The sequence below is a fragment of the Cheilinus undulatus genome, linkage group 7, assembly GCF_018320785.1.
Source record: "Cheilinus undulatus linkage group 7, ASM1832078v1, whole genome shotgun sequence".
NCBI lineage: Eukaryota > Metazoa > Chordata > Actinopteri > Labriformes > Labridae > Cheilinus > Cheilinus undulatus.
Genome location: NC_054871.1, coordinates 14,059,525 through 14,085,359, shown reverse-complemented (window position 1 = coordinate 14,085,359; position 25,835 = coordinate 14,059,525). Strand labels below are relative to the sequence as shown.

General features: G+C 38.1%; 1 protein-coding gene across 1 annotated transcript in view; it reads left to right on the top strand.

The window, feature by feature from the left end:
- Positions 1 to 6,863: 6,863 nt before the first annotated feature.
- The window catches only part of atp11b (ATPase phospholipid transporting 11B (putative)), an 81,984-nt gene continuing 63,012 nt past the window's right edge, over positions 6,864 to 25,835 (top strand). Inside the window, exons 1-4 of the mRNA XM_041790599.1 lie at positions 6,864 to 7,163; positions 20,541 to 20,657; positions 22,070 to 22,159; positions 24,502 to 24,582. Of these exons, the coding sequence (XP_041646533.1) occupies positions 7,137 to 7,163; positions 20,541 to 20,657; positions 22,070 to 22,159; positions 24,502 to 24,582 (315 nt within the window). The 5' untranslated portion in view covers positions 6,864 to 7,136. The remainder of the gene's footprint in view (positions 7,164 to 20,540; positions 20,658 to 22,069; positions 22,160 to 24,501; positions 24,583 to 25,835) is intronic.

Below are 25,835 nucleotides of genomic sequence, written 5' to 3'. Positions count from 1 at the left end.
TCTTAGAGTCACCAGGTTGTCTGAAAACATGTCTTTGGACTGAAGGAGGAATCCAGAGAACATGATGGTAATCCACACATGCACTGAAGAACATGTAAACTCCACACAGAAAGGCACTGCACTACAGGGATTCAAACCAGAAACCTTCTTACTGACAACAGCACTAACCATTTCACCACTGTGCACCTAATAATATAATATTCTAATAATATAATAAAATATAATGTAATATAATATAATATAATATAATTATTATAACATAAAATGATATGACATAACACAACACAACACAGCATAAAATAACAACACAACACTACATAACACAACATAACATAACACAACACGACATAACATAACATAACATAACATAAAATAAACAACAAAACATAACAACATAACACAACAAACATGACATAACATAACACAACACAATGTTACATAACACAACATAACATAACATAAGATAACATAACACACACAACATAACATAACACAACATAACATAACATAACATAACATAACATAACATAACAACATAACAACACGTCATAACATAACAAAACATGACATAAGATAACATAACATAACAAAACATGACATAAGATAACATAACATAACAAAACATAACATAACAAACATAACATAACATGGGAGCACAGTTGGTCGAGTGGTTTAAGGTGCTACCCATGTACATGGGCAACTAGGGTTCAAATCCAGCCTGTGGCCCTTTGCCACATGTCTCTCCCCACTCTCTTCAATCCACTGTCCTTCCTTGATCAAATAAAGGCATGAAAAGGCCCAAAACCCAAAAAAAAAACACAACACAACATCACATGACATAATGCAATGTGCTTCATATTCATTTCTTTGAAAATGCATGATCTTGAATCAAAGTCCCCAAAAGTAGTCAGGGAGGCAGAACTTTTGATTGTCAAGCATCTTTCTTCTACAATCATCATTTTGGCTCCAGTAGGCAGGCAAACTCTTCTTGCTTCAAATCCTTTTCTCTAAATATTTTCTCTCTCCCTCTTCTCTTTCTGCATTTTCCTCCATCCCTTTACAACCTCAACACAGCTTTTGCAGATGACTGTTCAGCATGAGTCTGCTTCTTTCAAGGTTTCTACCTGGAATAATGAAGCCTTTTTCTTGCCCATGTAACTGTTGCTTTGTGCTGAGCTCATGCTGGATTTATGTTGGGTATTTTCTTTATAAATAATAAAAAAGAGAGTACTATATTCTTTGTAAAGTTTCATGAGATAACTTTGGTTATGAATTTCTGTTTTTTTTTGACTCACTTGTTTTGCTATAGCCTTTCCCTCTCTAGTCTTGTTGTTGGGAGAATGCTACCCTCAGCGAACTTGACTCACACCATCCCTTTTACCATAAACATGAATCTTACTCCTATTTCAAGCAATATATGCCTTTTTCAACATCATTTTCATTTGCGTGATTTCATGGACATCATTAAGGCTTTTTCGGATGGTGTCCACTTTAGGACATCCTCAGGTCTCAGACTCAGGAGTCAGATCTCAGGAAAAAGCCATCAGGTCTCAGGAAAATATGAGTCGAGTCTCAGGAAAAGATGTCAGGCATCCTGAAAACACGAGTCAGATTGATAGATATATACACATAGATGGTGATATTTTTTTTTTTTTTTTTTACTAAATGCAATAATGGATATGTTTTCCAATATTTTCCATGAACTCACCTCAGCATATAAACTTTATAGTCAACTCATAAACTTGCTCAGACTGTATTAAAAAAGGAAGACCTCCTGAAGGCTAATCAAATGATAGGTAGATGGTCTCCCAAAGAAAGCAGGGTTAGGAAGGAGAGTGAGTAATAGGTCCTGATAAATGCTCCACAACTAATAATAGATTTATTAATCAAGCATTTTAAGGTGTGATAAAAATGTCAGTGCTCTACATGTGTGTACTACCTGCAACCCTTGGGCCACGCTCCCACATCTTTCAGTCCTAGTGACATCCCTGTATAATTTCAATGTTGTGAACTTTATTGCTTTCTTTATGTCTCCCTTTCTGTCTGTCTCTTCTCGTTGCTTGACCCGTCTGGTGGCAGTAGATAGCTGTCAGATGACGCTGGTCTAGCTCAAGCATGACTGACTGGTCAAAAGAATCGAAGCTTTTGTAGAGTATGATGTTGGACTAATAGTGTGGTGTATTTTACACAAACTGCTAACATAGAGGGGTCGTGTCATATTTTCAGATATACACATTTAAAAATATTGTAAAAAGATAAGTTCGCTTAAGTTCAAACTAAACTTTAAAAGTGTAAGTTTACATTTGTAATTCTAGAAGATTCCTTTCATGTCTCTGGACTTTTGATTGTTATCAGAGAAGACTTCTCCCTAAAAAAAGGTCATATTTAGAGACACAAGGATTTTAATCTCAGCCACAAATATACATATCCCTGCTGAACTCGCACGTGCTACTATATCCCATCCAGCTGTGGGGTGAGATTTCCCAGATGTTGCTGCTGTGGCGTTATGTAAGTGAGTGTAACAGAGAGATTACCCTTACAGTCACATGGGCAGGACCGCTGGGCTCAGGGCTCACACACAAACACAGACAGATAGCAGCTTACCCGAAGGATTTGCAGAGTAAAGCTGTCTTTTTAAGATGAGCTTGTGACATTCCTGCTTTTGCTGGACACAGGGTGGAGAAAAAAAAAGCATGTGACACTGGTTATTGTATGTGATGGATGAGTGGGACTTGAGCCCAAGAGGTTGCAAACATTGTGGCACAGTCAGTACCTTACTCAGCTGACTCCTAAAGCGGTTTTAATCCTGGAGATAAATGCTTGTTGGAAGCATCTGGCTGAGCTTCACCATTTTTTATTAGTTTGTATAAAGGCTATCATGATGAAGAAGTCATGAAAGTGTGTATGATGTTATGAGTTCAGTCAAACTGGAGCCTTAAGAAACAATGCAAAACATGCAAATGCATTTGTACGTTTCCATTTTCAATCAGAAGGCAAACAAGAAGGAGAGGAAATCCACTTCACTGCTGGGCAGCTGCAGCTATTCTGCTCCATAAATAGCTGCTGGAACACATTGATTACACAGGATCATTATCATTTGCCATTTGCTTCTCCCATCAATGAGAAGGGAACATCACATCAGTGTCTTCATTCATGTGCAGCACTTTGAATCAATTTTAGACAGGCAAAAGGGGAAGCCAAGCTTTAAAGATACTTGAATTTCAAAGGTTTGAGCATTTCTCATCCTTCCTGCATGACGTCATATATTGTCTATACTTATTGACTGATTGAGATGTACTGCAGTAAAGTCTTGCAAGGGGGAATAAATTCATCGCAGGGTGGGAGTCACTTATACAAGGATGACCTCACTTTATGTGAGATGCCTTACAAGAGAAATGCTGGAACAGCAAATGGACTCATCAGTGAGAGTCTGAGAGGAAATAGATGAATGCCAAGTATATGTTATTTCTTAAAAGCAGCTGGAAATGAGAGGCTTTAAATTAGGAAGGTATGATGAATGAATACAAAAAAATGTTTGTTTGAAGTCATAATCAGAAAGGAGTTGCCTGTGGAGATGAGAAACAAATTCCCCCAGGCTTAAGATATCTAAAACAACACTCAGAGTAAGCAAATCCTGTTGAGGTCTCCACCCTGTTGGCAAAGAGTACCCACCAGTTTTAAAAAGTGCTTAGTAAACCTCTAGATATGACTCAGAGCCCTGCATTATCACTATTTGGTGTAGTGTATTTGCATTTGCAATGCAGTGAGCCCTGTAATGTTATAGCATCAGTGTAATATATGCATAACAGCAAAATACCAGACAAACATCAACACTTATAACCTTATCTTAAATGTATTTATTGTCATATTTAATGGTGCCCGTTTATTCAAAGTTTCCAGTAAGTTGTTATAGTTTGATACTGAGTCAGCATGTGCAAATTAAAAACCATGAGACTGATTCACAATTCAGAAATACATTCATTCTATCATGCAGACTGGCTGTGTGCCAATTTTGTAATCCACTTTTGATCTTACTGTGCACAAATCTTTATCACACACATTGTCTTGGTCATACGTGTATGATTGAATTATGGATTAGTCTAATAGTTTGATGTGCAGTATCAGATACAGAACTGGACAAGGATAGAAAGTGATGAATTAAGGAACTTTGCAACCACAATGACTTTCTCCAGGAGTCTAATGAGGAACTATGCCTTCGACCACAGGGTCTAAATTTAGATTTGAGAAAATCTGCCTCTTGAAGAGCCTCTGCTCAGGTGGTGGTAAGCTATGTTTTAAAGATCAAGGAAATATGTCTAGGTCAACAACTCTGTCAAGGACTCTAACACCAAGATCATCAGTATTCTGATTGACAAACATTTGACTGAACATGAATGATTGAAATCCTACATGGATAAGATCATAATTATCCACTCATCCATTCTCTTCACCGCTAACTCATTTGGGGTCATGGGGAGCTGGAACCTATTCTAACTGGGGGGGGGGGGGGGGGGGGTCCACCTTGAACAAGTCAATCACAGGGCTATGTGGAGACAAACAACCAGGCATGCTCACAATCACACCCACGGCCAATTTAGAGTTGCCAGTTAATCTGATGAGCATGTTATCGGTGGGAGGAACCTTCTTGCTATTCTTGCTGTGTTTGTCCCTCAACCCATTTGATCTCTTAAATATTCGATCCTTGGGATGTAAATCTTTATTAGTTAAAGATATGATAGTGCATAGTAATATTCACTGTTTCCCTGAGATGTGGCTGTGTCAGGATGCCTGATGTACATCATCTTCCCAGAACTTTAGACCCCACTGGAAACACAGACAGGCCACAGGAACCAATTTTCTTTTTTAACGCAAAAATACCTGGTACTTTTGGTTCCTTAAAGAGAAGTTCCTAACACTACAAGTATTAGGTACTTTTGGTGAAAAAATCACCTTCAGACTTAATTGTGGTACAGTAATTGAGGGGCTTTTCTGTGCATTTGTACTTTCTGCGAATAACTAATTTTTGGATTTACATGAGAAAATTTATTTTTTTCTCTTTTTTGGGTATACTTTCTAGTTGTTTGGCTCTGATTTTACAAGATGATCAGTTACATGTAATTGGAGAATGTTGGCACATTGTATCCAAGTTATAACACTGCACTTTATCATACAGGCGTGCCTTTAAATCTTATTCTGCTGTCATTTTTGCACTGTAACTGAAGGAAAGATCAGATTCTACCTTTTAACCCCATGCTCTCGGGTAACAAAGTAAGTAGTCAGTACTTTAAGTAACTTTAAATGAATTCCTTTATCCTTTACTGGAGTATATTGTTCTTGTACTCTTTAAATGGGAAAGATTTCTGTAATAAAAAACACTCCTATAAGCAACTGAAAGGACTTTAATTTGTTTATGCTGTAGAACAATATAGCATTTTGAAAATGTAAACCCATTTTTTTAAAAAACACAATTACCTTTAAATTGGCTGTGCTAAGATTGTGGATGGGCACACTGGCTAAACCAATTGGAAAGCAATGTTAGACATCAAAGCTAAACCATGATGCGCATAAGTGTCAGGATACCAGAAGTAAAAGGAACTGAAAAAAAAACTTTAGAGAAAAATAACTGAGTTATTGCAAAATAGAGGCAAAAAAGGGTTAAAAAGTGACAAAAATAAGTGGTGAAATGTGGTAAAAGAGTGGTATAAATGAGTTAGAAGTGGGAAAAAAAATATGTAAGGTGACAAGAAATTGGATAGGAACAACAAAAATGGCCAGTAAGAATGGTGAAAAGCAGTCAAAATGTGACAAAAATTAGTTTAAAGCAGCAAAATTAGGCTAAAGGTGGCTTAAATGGGTTTAAGTAGCAAAAAGTGGATAAAAGTGGACAAAATGTCTTTGGAGTGGCCAAAAATTGGCCAAGAGTGGCAAAAATGGGCACTGAAATTGGTGAACAGTGATTAAAGTGTAATAGAGAAAAGGGTTAAAAGAAGCAAAACTTGGCTAAAAGTTTCAAAAATGGGTTTAATGTGAAAACAAATGTGGTAAAATGGCAGGAACAATGAAAAGGGGTCAAAAAGTGACACAAATAAATCATTTCAACATCAGAACTCAAGAATAGCATAACACTCTTTTTAGCAGTGAAAATAAGGTAACTGTTAGCCAGGACCCCAGCACCAGTGCTACCAATCCAACACACATGCACTGACATCATCACAACATCACAGCTGGGGAGGGAGGGCCCATTCACTGAGTTTTCAGGGGCCCAGACAATTCTGTGGGCAGACCTGACTAGGATGTTTAGTTTGCATGTATTTTCTTGGTATTTCATGCACCTTCAATTTGTATCTGTTTGACGTAAGTGAACATTTTTATATTTATTTTTACCATTAAAGTTTCAGCCTTTAATAAAAAACAATTTAGTCCATTTTTATTTTTATGAACTACATTTTATTCTACCATAATTACATAGACCTCATGTTCAGTATATATGCCCAGTTTGATGATTTTATGGTCAGTTTTATTATCAGTCTCTCTTCCGTTTATCTCTATTGCTTTATAAATTTGAAATTGAAACAAAAAATGAATTACAGCCCAGGCTAATGGTAAAATATATGACCAGTAATATAAGAATTGGTAAATAGGCGGCATAAATGTGAGATATTTACAAAAAAATAATTTAAAAGAATGATGTTTGAGATTACTATCTATCTATCTATCTATCTGTCTATCTATCTATGTCTTTGACTAATTAATTTATTTCTTACATGTAGAAGCAGACAGGCAGGGGGCGTAGAGAGGCCGCTAGAGAGCAGCCGGTGTCTGCACAGAGCTGTCTGTGTGCTGGCAGTGGGAAACTGATCGTGGCAGAGCAGAGATGTAGCGTAGCTCGCTGGGACTCCGTGGCCAGCCGTCTGTCACTTTTACCGGGGGATTATATGTTTGACATTACCGCGGAATGGGAAATATTGGATTCAATTGTTTGCACAGTTACACTTCATGAATGTGTCGCGTAATGCGGCCGAAAAGAACTGCCTTTTGGGGGGAATTTTTATGTTTCGGGACGGTTTTGTTGGAGTAGCTAGTTGCTAGCGCTGGGCTAGCGACTGAGCTGGCTACTTCGAACCTATTTTGTAAGGATGCTACGGTGGATACGACAACAGCTGGTAAAACTGCTCTTCTTCCTTTCTCATTACGCTATAACCCATCTTTAAGTCAGTATAGGTGTCACTTAATACAAGTCTTTCCCTTTGCATAAATGTATCAACTTTATTTGGTTTAAATTTAGCGAGCTAACCTTGCCAATTAGCTGTTGCCGTTGTGTACAAAACATTGTTGCTTGAATTGCAGTGATGACAGTCAGGTGTAGGTTGTGTTAGCTACCTAGACAGCTAGCCCCACTTAATTAGCTGAAAAGAGTAACTTGGATAGATGAAACGGACACTATAAATGTAGTTTGAACACGTGTTTTGAGTTGTTCAGAAGTTTCCTAGCATTTAACCGAAGCTCAGTCATATTTCGCTGTAAAACTTGAATTAACAGTAAACAAAGTTTAACGCTTGCTAGCGGGCTAACAACGTTAAAGTTAAACACCGTTGCTAGCTAAGCTTCACCTAGCTTTACCTTAACGTTTGCTATCTCAAACCATTCATACTTAGCAGTTTATGCATTTGTTATTATGACTTCTTTGTGTCAAACAAGCCTACCAAGTAATTCTCACAGCTGGTTAGACATTAGCACCACCTCTAAGCATTATACCCTACCTCAGTATACCTAATTTGAACTTTCGTTGTACCGTTAAATCAGTAAAGTGTTTTTTTAACGTTTAAGTCACCTTCTTCTGTATATATCGGCCAAAATTTAACTTCATGAACGTTTATGGCCACTATATATTCATTGAGAATAACCTGTATTTGCTGTTATCACCTGTTGTTTGCCTGTAAACATGGCTGTGTGTTGACGCACTATAAGGTAAAGGCATGAAAGTAGAAAGACCGGTAAACGACTGTGATCGGGACAAATAGTCCTTTATAAGTCATATTTGAGCCTTTTTTGCCATTTCAAGACGAGATCCCATTTAGTCCTGGAAGTCTCCATGATATTTTGTTCACATCATGTTACAACGACACAGTTGCTTTGGTAATTGTATGTATTTGCCGACTTTTAGTGACGAACTTGCATAGCGAAGTCCTGCAAATAAAAGATGTGTGACTGTTGGAGGGGGTGTGTGAGCACGTGAGGGGGGCACGCCCCTGTGAATGAATGAATGATTGTCATTAGTCACAGATTTCAAACTGTCTCTGTCACCTACACCCGTTAGTTTAATCAATGCTGAGATGTTTCTAAGCTCCCAGGCCCCTGTTACTCAGTACTTCCTGCATTCATTTGCAAAGCTGCAAGTCAACCCTTCCAAAAAGCACTCTGTCTGTTCTTAAAGGTCAGCTTTCACTTTCGTAGAGCACCACAGAGTTAGACTCCACGAATAAGGTGGCCTGCTTTTCCTAATTTGAGATAACTATGTCCATTTGACCCATCCCATCTAATTGACCTGTCTAGTTAATTAAAATTGTAATTAAAATGCATCTTTGTTCAACTGTCTTAATGAAAAAGTTTGTGGGGAGGCATTTGTCTGACCCTGTTATCAGCTGGGAGGCATTACAGTGATTGTTATTCCCTCACATATTGCTTATCTTTTTCTTTCATGTGACTCTGGGTCTCTTTAAAAAAAGAGAGCGCGAATAGGTGAAAGGTCTAACTTACAGTCAAACAAGCTTTGATGTGTGTCTTCCTCCATCAGCAGTGCTGACATCATGCAAGTTGTGCTACAGTTACATCATAAAAAGCCCATTATATTCACAGTTTAAGCAACCATAGCAACTTTGAAAACTCACAGGCTTCTTGCTCTGTAGGTATAATATGAAGCACTTAATGCACTACTGTATTTCCTATGGGTTATTCAAATTTCAGGGATTGAATATTACTGCAAGGCAAAACAAGTTTTTGCACTGATTTGCTGCTTCCACTGCAGCACTAGGTCACTGCACTCATAGGACTGAAGTCAACCTCGATGTTCAGCACATCTGAGATGTGTGTTGTAACTTCTCTTAACAGTCCATAGTAAGAACAGAACCTACAGAAATCTGATTTTCCCTTTTTAATAATTGAGGGCTTAAGATTATATTGTAGCTTTCTTTTGTTCTTGACTTAAATTTCCCAAAGGCGTATTTTGCAAATGTAAAGCTGTAGCATGGCTTGATTCTACTTATTTAGGATTTTGGATGTTGCTTTAATCCTCAAAAAGAAGAGATGTATTTCAAGAAATGACTTGTATTCCCATGACCCAGTAACTGTAACGATATATTGAAAAACACAACAGTAGAGGCTAAATCATTCTTTTTTTTTTTCCTCCATGCATTATCTGTGACTCAATCAGTGTTTAGTCTCTGCAAGCTAGAAGAGGGTGGCAAGATGAGTATATGCATACATTTTTTTTCTTACTGATAACATAACAGACTCTTTTAATCTTAGCCTGTTTAGCCAAGGAAGTATCCCACGGTTTTATAGTCTTATTGAAAATCCCTCATGCACATAGCTGCAGAGAGCTTATACAACACACAGAAAACATTCAATAAGTAATACGTGGCAATGCCACCCTTAAAAATGTCCCTCCTAATGTTTAGTTTTACTTCAGGCAACTCATTTCATGCCACATGTTGTTAGATATCCGCTTGGCATGCCCGCAGTCACGTTAGTATTGCTGTTGTCATCAGTAATATCATCAAAAGCAGCACCTACAGCACACGACTACAATCTATGGCTCTCTCTGTCTCTCTCGCTTCCTCTCCGTCTCCATCTTTGTGTTGCAGTCTTTCGCCTTATATGTGACTCCCTCTCTCAATCTCTGATTACCTCATCCCATTTGATTAAATGCCTCTTAGTCTATATTACAGCTTGCCATGGTTGTGATTCATTAGTCTGGCCCCTCAAGCCATTGTTCAGGGCAATGACTCTCCCAAGGCACTGTGGGAGTTGTAGGCTGTATGGGGGGAGTAATTACCTGTCAGACTAAAAATAGAGAGGGTGCAAGTCAGGGGGACAAAAAAACTATCTGAATTAAGTGGCACAGGGTGGTACAAGAAACCCACATTGAAGTTGTTACAGTTCTGTGAGTGTTAAGAAGAAAAAATGTCTTTTATCACTGCTAGAAATATAAAAATGAGGCCTGTTATTTTCTTAAAAGTGGTGGGAGACCTTAACTTAAAAACTCAAATATCAAATGTACCCCTCTCAATCATCTGAGAGCTTTGAAATTGTTCATTAACTCATCCCACCAAATCATCTCATTGGTTAACTTATTGTATGATTAACAGCTCTTAATATGTTTCTGTCTGTGGGCCAGCCAATTAATTCTCTGTAGATATGAAGTTTTTTATTTCTGCTCCTTTGAAATTTCAGTCTGTTCAGGACCTTCTTCCTTTATGTGAACATGTTGACCTACACTTACAATGTTTACACAAACAAATAGTAAGGAAACGACTACAGTTAGAGATGCAGCGATTGCAATTTCTTTCACCAATTCTTAATTTCCAAATTTTGTTCTAGTCTGATCCTGCAACCCCCCCCCCAAAAAAAACAAAACAAAACAAAACAAAAAAAAACAGGAATTTGTGACACAGCCTTTATTTCCTGTATTATTTTTAACTTTTATGCCATAATTTAGTGTGGAATTATTTTTATTTTTTTAAATTTTTACTTAACCTTTATTTAACCAGGATAAAACCTCACTGAGATTAAAAATCTCTTTTTGAAGAGTGTCCTGGCAAAGACAGCAGCAGTGAACAGAGTTTCAGACATACATAAAAACAGTCATACAACATAATACAAGATGTGTAGTCCATATCGGTTCTATGGAATTGGTTCTATATTTGTTAAGTAAAACAAAGATTGTGTTAGATTATCTGTTAAAAAATCTTGAAAGACTCGACATGCATGAAAGCCAACAGTTGTTTGTTTAATATACTTAGTTCATAATTTGAATCAGAGAAATGGAGCAGTTTAGTGCTTCACTCTCTTCTTCTGATTCTTGATGGAGTTATTAGTTATCTAACAAATAACCACAATCAGCAACTGTTTTATATAGCTATTGCTTGTATTTTTTTTACCTGAACCCCTCTCTTTGTCTGTCTGCCTCAGTGCATGTTTTTTGTTGTTGCAAAGAGTTTTATCAAGTTTTAGTCAAGTTACCAATAATAGTGCATCAAATTGATGTCTGACCTGCAGCTCAGTCTTTTTAATTACAAGCTCACATGCTGAAGTTTCATCATTTCATTACCCCACTGTAACCAAAGAAGAAGGAAGCAGAATATTAATCAAATTATAGTTTAATGCACTGGCTCCCCCCGCTAGAAAGAGAGAACAGCAGGAGTGGGCACATGCATGCAGTGTGAATGCACATACTCACCATGGGCATAGAAGTACTTTAAGGCAAGAGGAGCAAATGTAGAAAAATGGTCTGTTTGTTCTCAGATGTTTCAAAGCTTTTCTCCTCTGCTGATGGGCACCTCACATCCATAATGTTGACATGTTAGCTTGTGTGTGTGGCTGCAGGGTTGGTGTCTCTCTAGCTGTGCACATGGCATGAAATGGCTTGAGTGCATGCGTCTGTGATCGGCACAAAAATTAGTCATATTTGAGCAGACCGGCACTTCACAAGTCAGGCTAGAGTGGGCTGAAAAAACTTTAAATAAATCATCCAGCATTCTAACAATTCATTTTTGACTACAATGGTTAATCTGTTTGGTCTCTAGAAAGAAATTTACTTCAGTTGTTTATATAAATAATACATTTAAAAATGGACATGCATCACTGGTGTATGTGTAGAAAAAAAATAATTTCATGAACAAGTAAATGGAAAACAAAGTGGCTCAGAGAGAGCCATATGACATGATGGAAGCCAAAGGTAATGGGCGAAAAATCTACTCTGACCTGATGTCTGCCTCAGCTTCTCTGTCTCTTCCACTTGGTACCTATAACTCCATATTTCACTTTAAACCTGTTTCTAGTCATTCTAGGCTTTCCATACATTTTCAGTGGGAAACACTTAGCCTACATGTTGTCAACTAGTTTCTTGTTTGGCTGCTTTTTCACCTTTTTAATTTCATTGTAAGTTTATTTCTACTTCGAAAGGATGAACCAAAGAGTCTTCAAGCTGCTGTATTTTTCATTAGTCACAGACTCAAGCATAGGCATCTTAAAGCCTCATTGCAGCACTTTAGTCATTGTGTAATCTGAATTCCTAAATTTCACAAGAATACGTCTTTGTTACAGTTAATCTTTGCAGTCATGTAAACACTCAACCAGCAGTTAAGTCTGAACTTAAGCCTGTGTGTAGAGATACTAATGATTAAGCAACTTAACGGATGGTTGGGGTTGAGTTAAAGCCTCTTCAGACCGTCTGAAAAACTGGGTGGAGAAAAGTAATGAGTAATTTGCACATTAAAAGCCATGGTTTTTACATGAATCATGAAAAGGAGAAGTAAGTAAGACTGCCCTTCACATGCTTCAACAATCCCCCTTAAGGGATATCTCAGCTTGTTTTTCAATGCCAGTGACTTAATCATTGTCTTAGATGTGGTTATTCCTCACTTACAAAACTTACTTTCTGGACCATCAGTGTCTGCATTTACCTTTTTATACAGGATGCAAACTCTGTGTTACTTGGTGTCTGTTTAAATGTAACTACCAAATGGAAGCCATGCAGCAGCCTGGTTAATGGACAACGATAATTTCCCTATGAAGACTAGAGAACCTTGAACTAGGAAGTCTATGTGAAAAAAGCAGTTAAATAGTTTGATATACTGTGTTGCTTTAAAGAATTTTTATTGTTTACCTCCTGAGATGGATTTTACCCTCTGGATATTACAGCTTTGTTCAGATACTAAAACAGAGAAAAGCAGGATGGCATTGTATTCAATAAAAAGTGACCCTTTGTTAATAAATTCTTATGTGTGTAACCCATAATTTAAGATTTTTTGGTAGTGTTTTTAATACTTTTGTAGGCAGTATTTTAGGCTGTCATCACAGTTTATTGTTACAAGTTACAAAGAGCATTTTTACACAGGGCTCATTCACTTTTAAATCCCGATTTTGGCTGCGTCTTTCCTCCTCAGGTAATCACAGTGTGTTGAGAGGTGTTGTTTATAATGACAGACTAGGTCATAACACTTGTCAAGCTGATGCGCTTCAGTGTGGTTTTGAATACAACTCACCTGCTAAACCTCTGTGTATGTTGTAAGGGACCTTTCCACATATTTAAAAAAAAAAACCTCACAGGGTCTCTATTATTCTGTTGCTAAATGACAAATGGTGGCATTAGGGAAACTGATTGATCCACAGATAATCAGGATCAACTGGTATTTATCAAAAAAAATGATTGAAAATATTGGGAATAATGCTAGGAGTCACCAATCTTATAACCTGGTCAGGCTGCTGCTGCTCATTCCTCCACTTGAAGCAGCTGTTTTAAAAATCCCCTCAACTTTGTTTAGAGTCTCTGTAGTTAAAATGATTGTAGTCCAGTTTTGAAATCTGTGTTGAGTCCAGCAGATTAACATCTGTTAGCTAATTTCTAACAGATATTAGCACGTTAGATGACATAATGTAAATTGTGATGCATTAAGGTCCAGTCAGTAAAACTGTTATAGGGCAAAGAATCAGATTGAAAACTATATGAAATTTGAAAGTTGAAGTTTTCTTTTAAGGTGAAATTTGTTTTCTTGGCAATAAAATAGTTGCATCAGTTGTATAATGTTAAGAGACTTAATGTCACTTATTTATTACCCCTAAATTCCACCAGATACGTGTGTTGTCATCTCCGCTCCATCACGTTAACATAGCCAAGAGGTTTCATTTTTAATCAATGAGGGTGCTTCCACTGACTCCGCGATAGTGTGTCTCTACTCTGTTACAGCTCTGGCAGTCTGGAGACCTCTGCATCAGATACTCAGCACTTCTATCTTTTCCGTATGCTGGAAAAGATTGGGTTAGGTGGGAAGTTTTGCTGAAAACCAAATCAAAATATCTGGTTAAATTTCAAAATGGAATACTCTTGTGTTTATGCAAGACAAATGCCGCATAGTATTTAATTCTACAACATCAACAAAACGTCATAATGGGGGCATAACCAAGCCCGGAGTCAACAGGTCAGAGGGACCAGAAGAATAAGTAAAGTTTATCTAAGTTGTACTTCTCAAACACATTGTAGTAAATTAATGAAGTGCATTTTATATAAACAGGTTACTTAGTCATAAAAAAAGCACAGAAATTCAAATGAAAGGACAAAAAAAGAGATAAATCCAAGCAAGTCCACCCTTCCACAACGCATGTAGTTCAAAACAACAGCTTCACATGTCTTTTCTATCTTTTTACAGTACTTTAAAGTGTAAGTAAACCCTAAGTTATAAATAAGTAGTAAACCCTTTACCCTTAGTAAACCCCCAGCTCAGAGCTAACCCCGCCCACTTTAGATTTTTGAAAAATGCATTAAAAGGGCAGTTTGGTACTGAGAGGAGGGAGGGGATAAAGGACAGATGCAGGAGAGGATGGGAGTGGTCTTTGAATGGTAAAGTCAGTTAGAGGCGGTAACATTCTACCTTTTACATAAAGTTTGTGATGTAGAAACCTAGCGATGGTAGGATTCTACGTCACATAAGCCACGCCATTTCAGAAAAGATTTTTCAAAGCAGATGTCTGTTTAAGCTAAATAAAAGCCATAAAATGCAGTTTTTTATCAGTTTGGTTCAAATGTCAGAAATAACATCAGCATTGATGTGTTTTATTATAGTTCTGTCAGGTACTTAAGTGTACAGGTAAACTTGTTGCATTGTTCTTCTGAAGGTTTTTTGTTATGCTGTATTGAACAAAGTAGGTAAACATGTTTGACTGAACAAGGGTGGATTTTGTGCTCCTTTTGTAAGCTTACTCTTTTGCTGGTAGGAGGTTCTCAGCACACTACAAAGCTTAATAGACTCACCAACCACTAAACCAGCTGATATATGAAAACACAAAATGTGATTGGTATCAGCAATCGTCTGATCTCACTTGTAGGTAACCATCTTCAAAACTCCTGGTCAGGGCATCCCTAGATGTGATATTTGGTGGAGTCAGTTTTGCCAGGAGACCTAAAACTTGACAAGAAGCAAATCTGTGGGTGTAGCAACTTTCTTGTCTGCTTGAGGCTTTACGAGCCGTGACTACAGTTACAGACCCAAATCTCTTGACAGAACTGTCAGCAGCTGAGCTGCAGTGTGGGGGATGTGGGCGCCATGATTTTACAAGAAAGAGTGAATTATGAACTAGATACCTCTGGCTATGTAGTACTCATTTTGATATTTTTTAATCACCATTGTAAAACAGTCAATATATTAGGGATCCAGTGCTAAATATAAGCATTGGCCCTTTTTTGTTTGTGTTCTTATTGCTCCTTGTAATATTTTGAACAATCTGCTGACAACACTACACAGTGTAAATTTACTTATGTAGAACAAATGTTATTTTATAATAGTACTACCAAGAAGCTCTGAAAACTGTGTGAAAACCTTGTTATCCCCTCAGAAACGTCACCAAATCATTGTGTTGTACTAGCTCTAAATCCTTTATTTAAAGAGAAAAGTTAGCAAAGTACAAACAGAAACATAAGAATGAAACTTAACTTCAACCCAGTGATTAAGTCCATTTTTAAAAGTCCCCCCTGCTGTAAGGTTGTAGTGGAATGTTTCATCACACCTTGCCTGTGTAGATAATGGCTAAACCAGGCTGACCTGAACCCATGGAAAAACCCTACTGGAGCCTGTTGTTAAAAAGTCTAAAGAAATGTCACATGGACTATCTTTGAAAAACTGATGCAAAGTTGAGGTTGGACAGTGTTTGTGCAAAAGGGTCCCAGTGAAATATTTATGTCAAATATTTATGTAAATTCAGTAAATTAAGCATAACAAATCAGCAGGAAAAAAAGCAAGTTAGTGCTACATAGATGGTACTTCAATGACTGGTGAAAGAGCATCAGTGATAGATTTAAATGATATTGATTTGTCAATAGGCTGACATACGTGTAGTTGCGTTCAGTCTCACTGTAAGTTTTGGTGCTTTTATTCAGAAAACCTGAGCTGCAGTAGATGGAAAGCTAGACAGAGTGAAACAGAAAGGCAGTAATGGTTTACATGTGTCCCTGAAGAGAGGTGAATGTGTGTGCGAGCGAGTGACGTGGCCCGGATACATTCCTCCCTCTGTGTGTATGTGGGTGTGTGTTGGACCGACGTCATGTATCATTTGCAAGGGATTGTGAGCTCTTGCTTTTGCCTTCTCAGTGTAGCAGTTGAGTAGGTTGTGAGACACAGGACAGTACAGGGATATTATGTAAGAAATAGGACAGGAAGTTAAGAGATAATGATGCAAACTTAAATGAAATAGTGTGATGAAATGTGCCTGTCTTCAGTCTTGGCTTCTTATGAGTGGATTGAAAAGTAAACATTAGCAGATCATATTAGCAACCTGACCTTATCAACCACTGTTTTAAATATAACTCATTTTTTACATGTTTTTAAATTCAGAGACCTCTTCAATAGCAATTAAATAACCACATCTGATTTCCATAAATATTGTAAAACTATTAAGTGTTTAAATTCTCACATGATTTGACTTTATTGCCATTGTCCAGCGAAAAAACAAACATATTTTACTATCATATTTTCACACATAAAATGTGTCATTATTGTAGTGAAAAATAATAAATAATAGCCTTTTTTTGCATCTTTAAGTTTATTATGTACTTGTTTGTAATTAAATAATGAACGCACATGAAATACGTCACCAGGGATCTCGGCCATCGGGCCGTGAGTGATTGACTTGAGTTCAGATTTGAGTGAAAGGCACGTTTAACACGGCACAAATTTGCCTCATTCTCACACATTCTCTGCATTCATGCTGCCCGCATTTCAGACTTAACTAGAAAAGCACTCAGAGAGCGCAGACCTCTGCCATCAGCCCTATCTCCGAATAGTGAAGAATCCTTTAAAATCATTACTGGATCCAGATGGTGATCCGGATCACTCCTAAAATCTAATTCGCCGATTACTCCCTCCTCGGTGGGGTGGAGAGACAGTGAGGCAAAGTATTGGCTTCGCTACGTGTGGAAGTCATGGCAGAGGGTGAATATTCCTCTATTTCTCCCAGCATTGTGAGTATTCTCGCTACAATTCGCTGTCTTTCTCTCTGTTAAGCTCCAACTTGTCTCCTCCACCGGACATGTGTATTTCAAACTCTATAAACTCTAAAACATTGAATAAGTTACTCATGTCCGCCATCTCCTGGCAGACCACCACCATTAGTCCTATCTCCCAATAGTACAGAATCCTTTAAAAAATTCCTGGATCCAGATGGTGACCCAGATCAGTCCCAAAAGCTAATCAGTTCTTCCTTATGCCATTTCTGAAAATTTCATGAAAAACCATCCATGACCTTTTGAGTTCAGTTGATAACAAACAAACAAACGAACAAACCCACCCGATCACATAACCTCCTTGGGGGAGGTAAATATGTTGATGATGGAACACACATGGAAATGCTGTCTATCTCATATCATCCTGTTACTAGAACTGGGTTCAAAAAAATCGATTCTCCAATTCAGATCGATTCTTTTTAAAAAATTCTGATATCAATTCATAAAATCCAAAGATCTATCTTTTGATATATGCCTTTTCCTTCTCCTGTCAGGTCCTCGCGCTACCAGTCTCAGACTTACTTGACTGATGTCGCCTGAAAGTTGACCTGCAATCACTTCTAAAAGCGTTTAGACTGATTCAAGGTTTAAATCTCCCATTCATCCAGTTTTGGATATCTGGGTGTGTTATTACTATGAGCTGCATATCTCTTCCTCAAATGTAAACCTTCGCTGGTGCAGCGCGAACAGCCGAGCTCTGCAGGTGATTCGGTGGAGAGCTGCTGCTGCTACAGACTGGGCAGACTCACACACACAATAGTGATCATCTTGGGTACTACATTCAAAAGGAGCAAACCCCGACTGTTTTGTGAAACCCCTGTATATGTCGCTCTGTACAGTGTGCTTTATTTTACAACCCCCTATTCCTCCGTTTCACAGCCGCACAAATTACGCACGGCCCCGCCGTTTACAGCAGGGAAACGGAGCGCTCAGTCATTTACCTCCAATTTCCACATACAGAGTGTGCGCCGCGGAATGCCGGCTAAGCATACTGCAGAGCACATCGCTCCTTCTCTATTCTTTTAGAGCATTTCCACAGCCGGCACTACAGACCGGCAGTGACGCGTGCCTGGAGTGCCCTTCCGCTCCACTTCATTTCGGATACGCTGCAGGTCTATTTTCAGCACCGGCCGCTGCCAAATCTCGTAAATTCACTGTCGTTCAGAAAGCACCAACCATGGAAGACACAAGCATAGAACATCCTGAACTTTCAAAATAAAACACAATGCATGGACTCCCGATTGTAAATCATCACTATATCAACATTACGCCTCATCCTGCAGCGAGAACAAAGGGTCACCGAGAGGTCAGTGGGTCACAGAGCTACAATGGCACCATTGACAAGGAAAAGTTCACTTTTGGGGATATTTAGCCAAAGAATTTTACATAAAACCACAGATCCTTTAAGCAAACATTAGCCTTTTAACTTCCTAATGTACTCACTTAATGGCATAAGCAATAATATCATGGACTTATACCGGAAAGGATGATCAATTAACCCCAAAAGGTAAAATAGTCCGCAGTTGACATACTATTCCTGTGTGAACTCGCAGTCCTACCGTCATCTCTTCCTACTGATCAGGTCTGTGCACCACGCCACTGCGCTCTTGAGTTGCTTCCAGTGGATGAGGTCGCTTGCATATAGGTCGGACCAAACCAGCAGCACTTTGGTGCACAGCACACTCAACCTATGTGGAAATTGCGGGTTAGAAAGATGTGAGCAATAATCTCACATCTCATGTAGATTTTCTAGGAAGTTAGCATAATATAACATTCACAACAGCATACAATGTACACAATATGCTAGATAACATGATGCATATTTCTAAGCGCATATGTGTCAGTCTGTCTATGCCGACAGATAGACAGAAGTGTATGATGAAGGGACAGTTAAACATTAACTGTCCCAAGCTGTATGCACGATTGCTGGAAATGTGACTATTAGTCATTAGTTATTAACATAGGACAGTTTCAAAACATGATAAGGAACTACTATGTAGCTACATGTTGGTAACTATTTTTAACCTGTGCTCCACTTATTCTCAGGTATCGATGTCTATTTGCATTTGTGTTTCTTTCTCCTTCCTTATTTATTGTCTTGCATATATTGTTTTAATGTACTCTCGACGTCATTGTAAATGAGAGCATGCTCTCAATGGCATCTTGAGATTAAATAAAGGTTGAATGAATAAATGAATGAATGAATTACTACTAGTACCACATTATAAGATTCAGTGTAATATATCATGGCTTAATCATACTTAGTTAAAAATAGTTTATCAAATTTACTTATTTTTATTCATTTAACAACAAGAGTTTCAACTTGGACTTGCAATAAGTAACTTATCTCTGTTAAAACAAACATGGTGGAGCCTGGCAGCTCTGTTCTACTTAAGAAACCTCCAAACTTGACTGCATTTTGGATTTCAACACTACAAATACAGAGGCAAACTGGACAGAAAAGACCATATCCAGAAATAGTGATGAAAATACTACTAGTTTAGGGTCAATTTTTAATGTAAACCCTAAAATTTTTAATAATGTGCCTAGTTGGAACACTCTTTGTACTATTTCCAACTTAAGTTCTCTGAGAATCTCTTAAATGTTGAAGCAACATAGGTTTTATTTATCCCTACATAAATCGATATAGAATTGGAAAAAAAATCGAGAATCAAATCAAATCGGGGTCTTGAGAATCGGTTCAGGAAAACAGTGGCAATACCCAGCCCTACACCACTTTTACACCACTTTAATTTACCCACCACTGTGACTGGTAGTTTAAGCCAAAAGAAGCATCAGTTATGCTAATGTGTGCACTTCAACACAGTGCATGGGATTAAACCTGGACAGTTTTGTGGCAGAAATTATAGCACTGATGGTATTGATACCTGTTTCCCGCCCACCACTACTGTATATTTAAATGAAAGACATTACAGGTTGATTTTTGATTTGTATGAAATTAGTCTTTTCTGACAATCAACTCATCCATTACTCATCAAATATTTGCTTTTCAGTTTTTGAACAAAACAGTGTCAGGAATCATCAACACTTTAAAGCAAGGAGAATTAGGACTTGTTCCTTAGATATTATGTCTTTAATTTTAAGCAGAGCTAATTACTAATGTACATTTTAACGTGAACTGTAATGGATTTGCAGAGTATTGATGTTATTAAACTGTTGTTGTCTGTTCTCACATTTCTCATGTTTTTTCTTCTTTCTGTCCTACCCTGATTCCCATTCTCTTCCCATTTTTCTTCCCTTCTTTCAGGGCTTTGACCCCCCTCATCAAAGTGACACCAGAACAGTTTATGTAGCAAATCGGTTTCCGCAGCATGGCCACTACATACCCCAGCGCTTTGCTGACAACAGAATCATCTCCTCCAAGGTACCAAATGTTCTGTATGCTAGAATGTCAATTGATGTTTGTGGTTTCCGTTGGTATGCACATCTTTGTTTACATGTGAATTGTATTGCTGTCTTTTTTGTTGCTTTCTTATTGACTAATGCATCTGTTGTGACAGCACTTGAGTCCAGGACAGATTTCCCTTTGGGGACAATAAATGTATCATATCGTATCATTGCACAGATTTTTCCAGCATTTTTATGAGTACAGGATTTCAGATTTGTCAGAAATGGGCAGCATCCGTATTCCTTTTTATTCCTTCCTGCCTACATTATAAAAAGGAATGAAAGTTACTGCCACAACCATGAACTCAAATTCAGTGAGTCTTTAAAAAAAGCCTTTTGTAACTTAAGCCAGAAGTTCAAAGAGTTTAAGGCAGGGAACTTGATGTACAGCTTGACATTTGGCATGTGCCTATGCTGCAACAACAGCCATCATAGGAAAGAAAGTGTCATCTTGGGAAACGCTGCATTCCTGCAGAAGCTCAACTCTTCTTAAAAAGTTTATCATGAGCCATGGTATGCTGAGAGACTAAGTGTGATTTGTTGATAGCAGGATCAACAACCTTTGTGTTATTCAGAGGATTAATGTGTTTTTATTGATATTGGACTTTCAAAAGGACAATTATCCTGAAAGGCTGCTGTCTACCACTAGTAGAGATGACTGTCATTGATTGGTTAGGCGATAACACGACTGACAGAGGGGTGAAGTCACCTGGTGGGTCAGAATTAGATTGATTTTAAGTCATGCTTTTAAGGAGATATCATTAGCTCAGATAGAACCTGAAGATGGAAAAGAGTTACCTGATAAACAAGGTTGGTAGGGCTCCTTCCAAAAGATTTTTACGTAAAAGCAAGAAACAAAAACTGATGCACACTGTTTTCCTTCCACCTGCTGATCCCTTTCAGGAAGACGAATTAAAATGCAGCAAAAAGGAATGATGTGATTTCAACAGAATTTATATGCCATTAATGAATCAAAATTTACAGATTCTGCTGCAGTGGCTTGATTAATTTGAGCCACCAGTATGCAGCACTGGGAATGAAAAGATGGGGAATACATGAAAAATAGGTCAGCCTCCTGAATTAGGTGTAGAAATGTTTAATTTTTTTGTATGAAGTCTTGCCTTATTAAGCCATGTAGTACTATGATGTGGTTCTACATGTTTTGTCTGTCTGTGGCTGTAAAAATAATCTAGTTTATTATGGTTTGTTATCATAGTGTTAACTCTTTATGCACCTGTATTGTTATTGTATTCCTACCTGCTTCGTACATTTGATTATATTTATTTTAGTGGTACCTTAATGCAAGTTCATCAAGCACTTTGATCTGGTTCTTTTCAAAACAAAACTGCTCTTAGTCTTACTCTAAATATTATTTCATTTCTCTTTCAGTACACAATTTGGAATTTCGTCCCAAAGAATCTGTTCGAGCAGTTCAGAAGGATAGCAAACTTCTATTTTCTCATCATCTTCCTTGTACAGGTAAAAATTCTCACAAATACAAACTCACAAAACCTTTTTTTTTTTTCAGAAATATGTCCCCAGTCAAATGGTGACAAGTCTAATATGACCTCAGCTTTCCCACCCTAAAAACAAATGTCCTGTCTGTGCATGCCTGAGTGACTCACTGACTGCAGAGAGGCAGGTCTGCCTGTGCATTAAAACATTACATCCACGCATAAAGTAATATGTATCTGTACAGCTAGCCTTAGGTGTTTAGGCCTTCACTGTGCATCAGTCAGCTTGTGCCAAAGAAGGATTTTGCTTTCAGATTTTCAGTCTTATCCTGATTTATTTGGGCCTGTGTAGTGAAGCCAAAGCAATCGACTTGACTCCGTCTAAAAAGGCTCTATTTTCACCCACTCAACTTGTCAGTGCTGCTGAAGTCAGCTTAGTCTCAAATCACTGAGAGGAAGGCCTCTCTCAATCTCAACATTGTGAACATGACATTTTCTTGGATGGCCAATTTAACATTTTTAGATGACCTGAGATGATTCCTTGATTCTTGTTGTGAAATGATATTTCATTTTTTAAACCTTGTAAAGAAAAATCTGTGTCTCATTTAGTTTATGAAAATTCTTATCCAAGAGTAAAACAGTATTAGAGTGATTATTAGAAATTACTTCGACCAGGCTTACAAACAGCAGTTTCATTGCCACAGAATCCAAAAGTGTTCACATTAACAGCTCTTTTAAAACAGCAGAATAGAGAAGAAATGCTGTCTAACCCAAACAAGATTTATTCCCTTTGCAGTGGCTGTAAACACAACACATATGCCTGCTAACAACTGTGCTATATCTAGAATCAGACAAGATGTTCAGGGCTGACCAACAGAAACGTTTACCACTATAAACAACTGGGCCAGAAAAATGCACTTACACTCCCCCTCAAACACACAGACTGGAGTATCTCTCATCACAGAACAGCTTTCTCAGCTTTAGCGCTGGTACTCACACAGTGCCTCTCCCAAAGGAGCCATAAATGTGCTAAAAGTGACTGTCAAAGCTCTGCTCGACCCCCTGTCTTTTTTATTGGATAACTATAGAGTCTGACTGTGACTTCTTATGGCTGATAAGCTCTGACTACCAGGACAACACTATATGGGTGGCTTGAATTTGATTGTAACGAATTGCATGTTGCTTCAAATCTGTTCACACTTGACTTTTTGAAAAAGTGACAGCCCTTAGCCACAAAGCCAAGCCTCTTCCAGTCATTACTTACTCAATCCTTTGTTGCAATTTTGAATTTTGTGGGAGGGAGCTTTGCATCTGTTAGAACTTGATTGCCAGAAAGTGGTTTTACCAATTACTACAAACTGCCTTTGGTAAATGTTGCATATTTACTTAAACTCCATTTGACTGGGACAGTGCATTTAAAGACATACCTGAAAACATCCACAGTTGGACACAAAGACCAGCCTTTATCATCTGTTTGCAGACAGGCAGAACTAGAATTTAAAAACATTTTAAAAACAAATGAAAGATGTCTTCAATTAATAATTAATTAAGTGAACATTCATTGACATAATCAAAGCATGCACTGCACAAACAAAAAGGAAATAAGCTAACACTTATTCTGAAGATCAACAGCACTGCAAAACTTGTAGCATCTTACTATCAAGTAAACCGTCGAACAGTTTTCCAGGAAGTATGACATAACCAATTACAGGACATATCACTATACTTCCTTCTGTACTGCTTCTCTAAACTGTTGCAAACTAGTCTGCAATGTCTATTTTTTATATAGGGCGTCCTCGTCATGGAGAGGCTATATAACCGCATACCAAATACCACAACATCCCTTTTTTTGTTCCTCTGCTCTTTCAGCTCATTTCCGTTCTCTCTATACTATCTGCCTCAAAAAGGTCTTATTCAGTGTTTGTAAACTGATGATTTATAAGGTATATAAAAGATCAGGGTGAATATTTTTAACAAATTATTTACAAAGAATGATGCAGCAGCTTTTGATTTCTATCACCGTAGTGTTAGGGAAACTCTCAGACATGTGCTCCTTTAAGGAGTCATGAGAGGTTGAAAAGTTGAGATTTTCTGCTGCAGTAAATTTTGCTTTTGAAACATCTTATGCCTCTATTTGTGTGTAATGTATGTATATAAGAGTGTGTGGTTTGAACTGACAGTTAACCTTGAAGCAGGTTTCCTGTTTGACACATCAGTTCTGCTGTCTTTCCAGTCTGCTTGCCTTTTTTTTCCTCTTAAGAGACACACCCACTACTGAGCCTCTGAAGCAACCTTTTTTCTCCACTTGTTGCACTTCCAATTTTAATTCAAATTCATTTGACCCCACCTCTGTGTTTGTCTTTCCAGTTGATGATCGACACCCCGACTTCCCCTGTCACCAGCGGCCTGCCTCTTTTCTTTGTGATTACAGTAACTGCCATAAAACAGGTGAGAACATGAGTGCCTGATAGCTTCCTCTTTGTTGAGTAGTGGAACTAAAATGGAGAACTAATATGCATGCACCACCATAAAAGCTTGGTTGATATTAGACAGCTCAGCTTGTGATATCAAACCTGTTTCAACTTACTTAAGAAATCAGGCCCTGTCAATATTATGCATTAATTATGTGTTTTGGAAACCATGTGACTGCACTTTAGTGCTGCTTCTGCACTATGCATTAGAAATATGTCTTCAGTGATGGCCTGATATCAGAACCCACTTGCTGGCTTGACATACACACAAATGGGGACGAATTATCTATGAGCGTAGAGGCTAGCAACAGCTTTTCTCCCCCATTTTGTAATAAACGTACTTTTTAAAAATACATTTTTGGGGCTTTTTATGCCTATATTGATAGAGGAGAACAGTGGATATAGTCAGACACAGGGATGAGAGTGGGACATGCAGGAAAGCTGCCCCAGGCCAGGCTTGAGCCTGGGCCACCTGTGTACATGGGATGCACCTTATACCATTAAGCCATGTATGCCCCATTAAACATACTTTCAAAGGATATGATGGGATATTGCTTAGCAATTAAACCTTGCGGGGTCATGGTTAAATTGAAAAAATTCAGTTCAAAACAACAAGTTATGAGGAAGTTTTGATGTGATGTTTGTGGAAGAACCCTTACAGAGAACTGGCTCATTTTGTGAACAATGAGAGATATTAGAAATTAAAAAGTGGTGCCAAATGAAGAGCTGTTTTGGAGGCAAAAGACTTGTTACTGAGCTGAACCAGGTAATCCTTGTCTCTAAAAAATGCCACACTTCCCATCATTTCCAGAGAGACTGGAAGGACATAAAAGAAGTCATAAACCAGACTGCATGAGCTGACAGCCTGGTCTTTAATACATGCAATGCTTCTACACAACCAATCCAGTTCAGATGAAGGCATCCCAGACCAGCTCCATATGTGGTCTGAGCTATGGGATACCAAATTATATTCAGTACACTTTAAGGTGCATTCACACCTGGCATTAAGGATTACCACTTGGTATCAAAATGTTCAGATTGGGTAAAATACACTTATGGGCTTTTTTATGCCTTCATTTAGCGAGGAAGATAGTGGATAGAGTTGGAAATAGGGATGGAAGAGTGGGGGGAGACATGTGGGAAAGGAGCCACATGCCAGACTTGAACATGGGCCACCCATGACATGGGGCGTGACCTAACCACTAGGCTGTCTGCGCCCCTAGAGCTCTT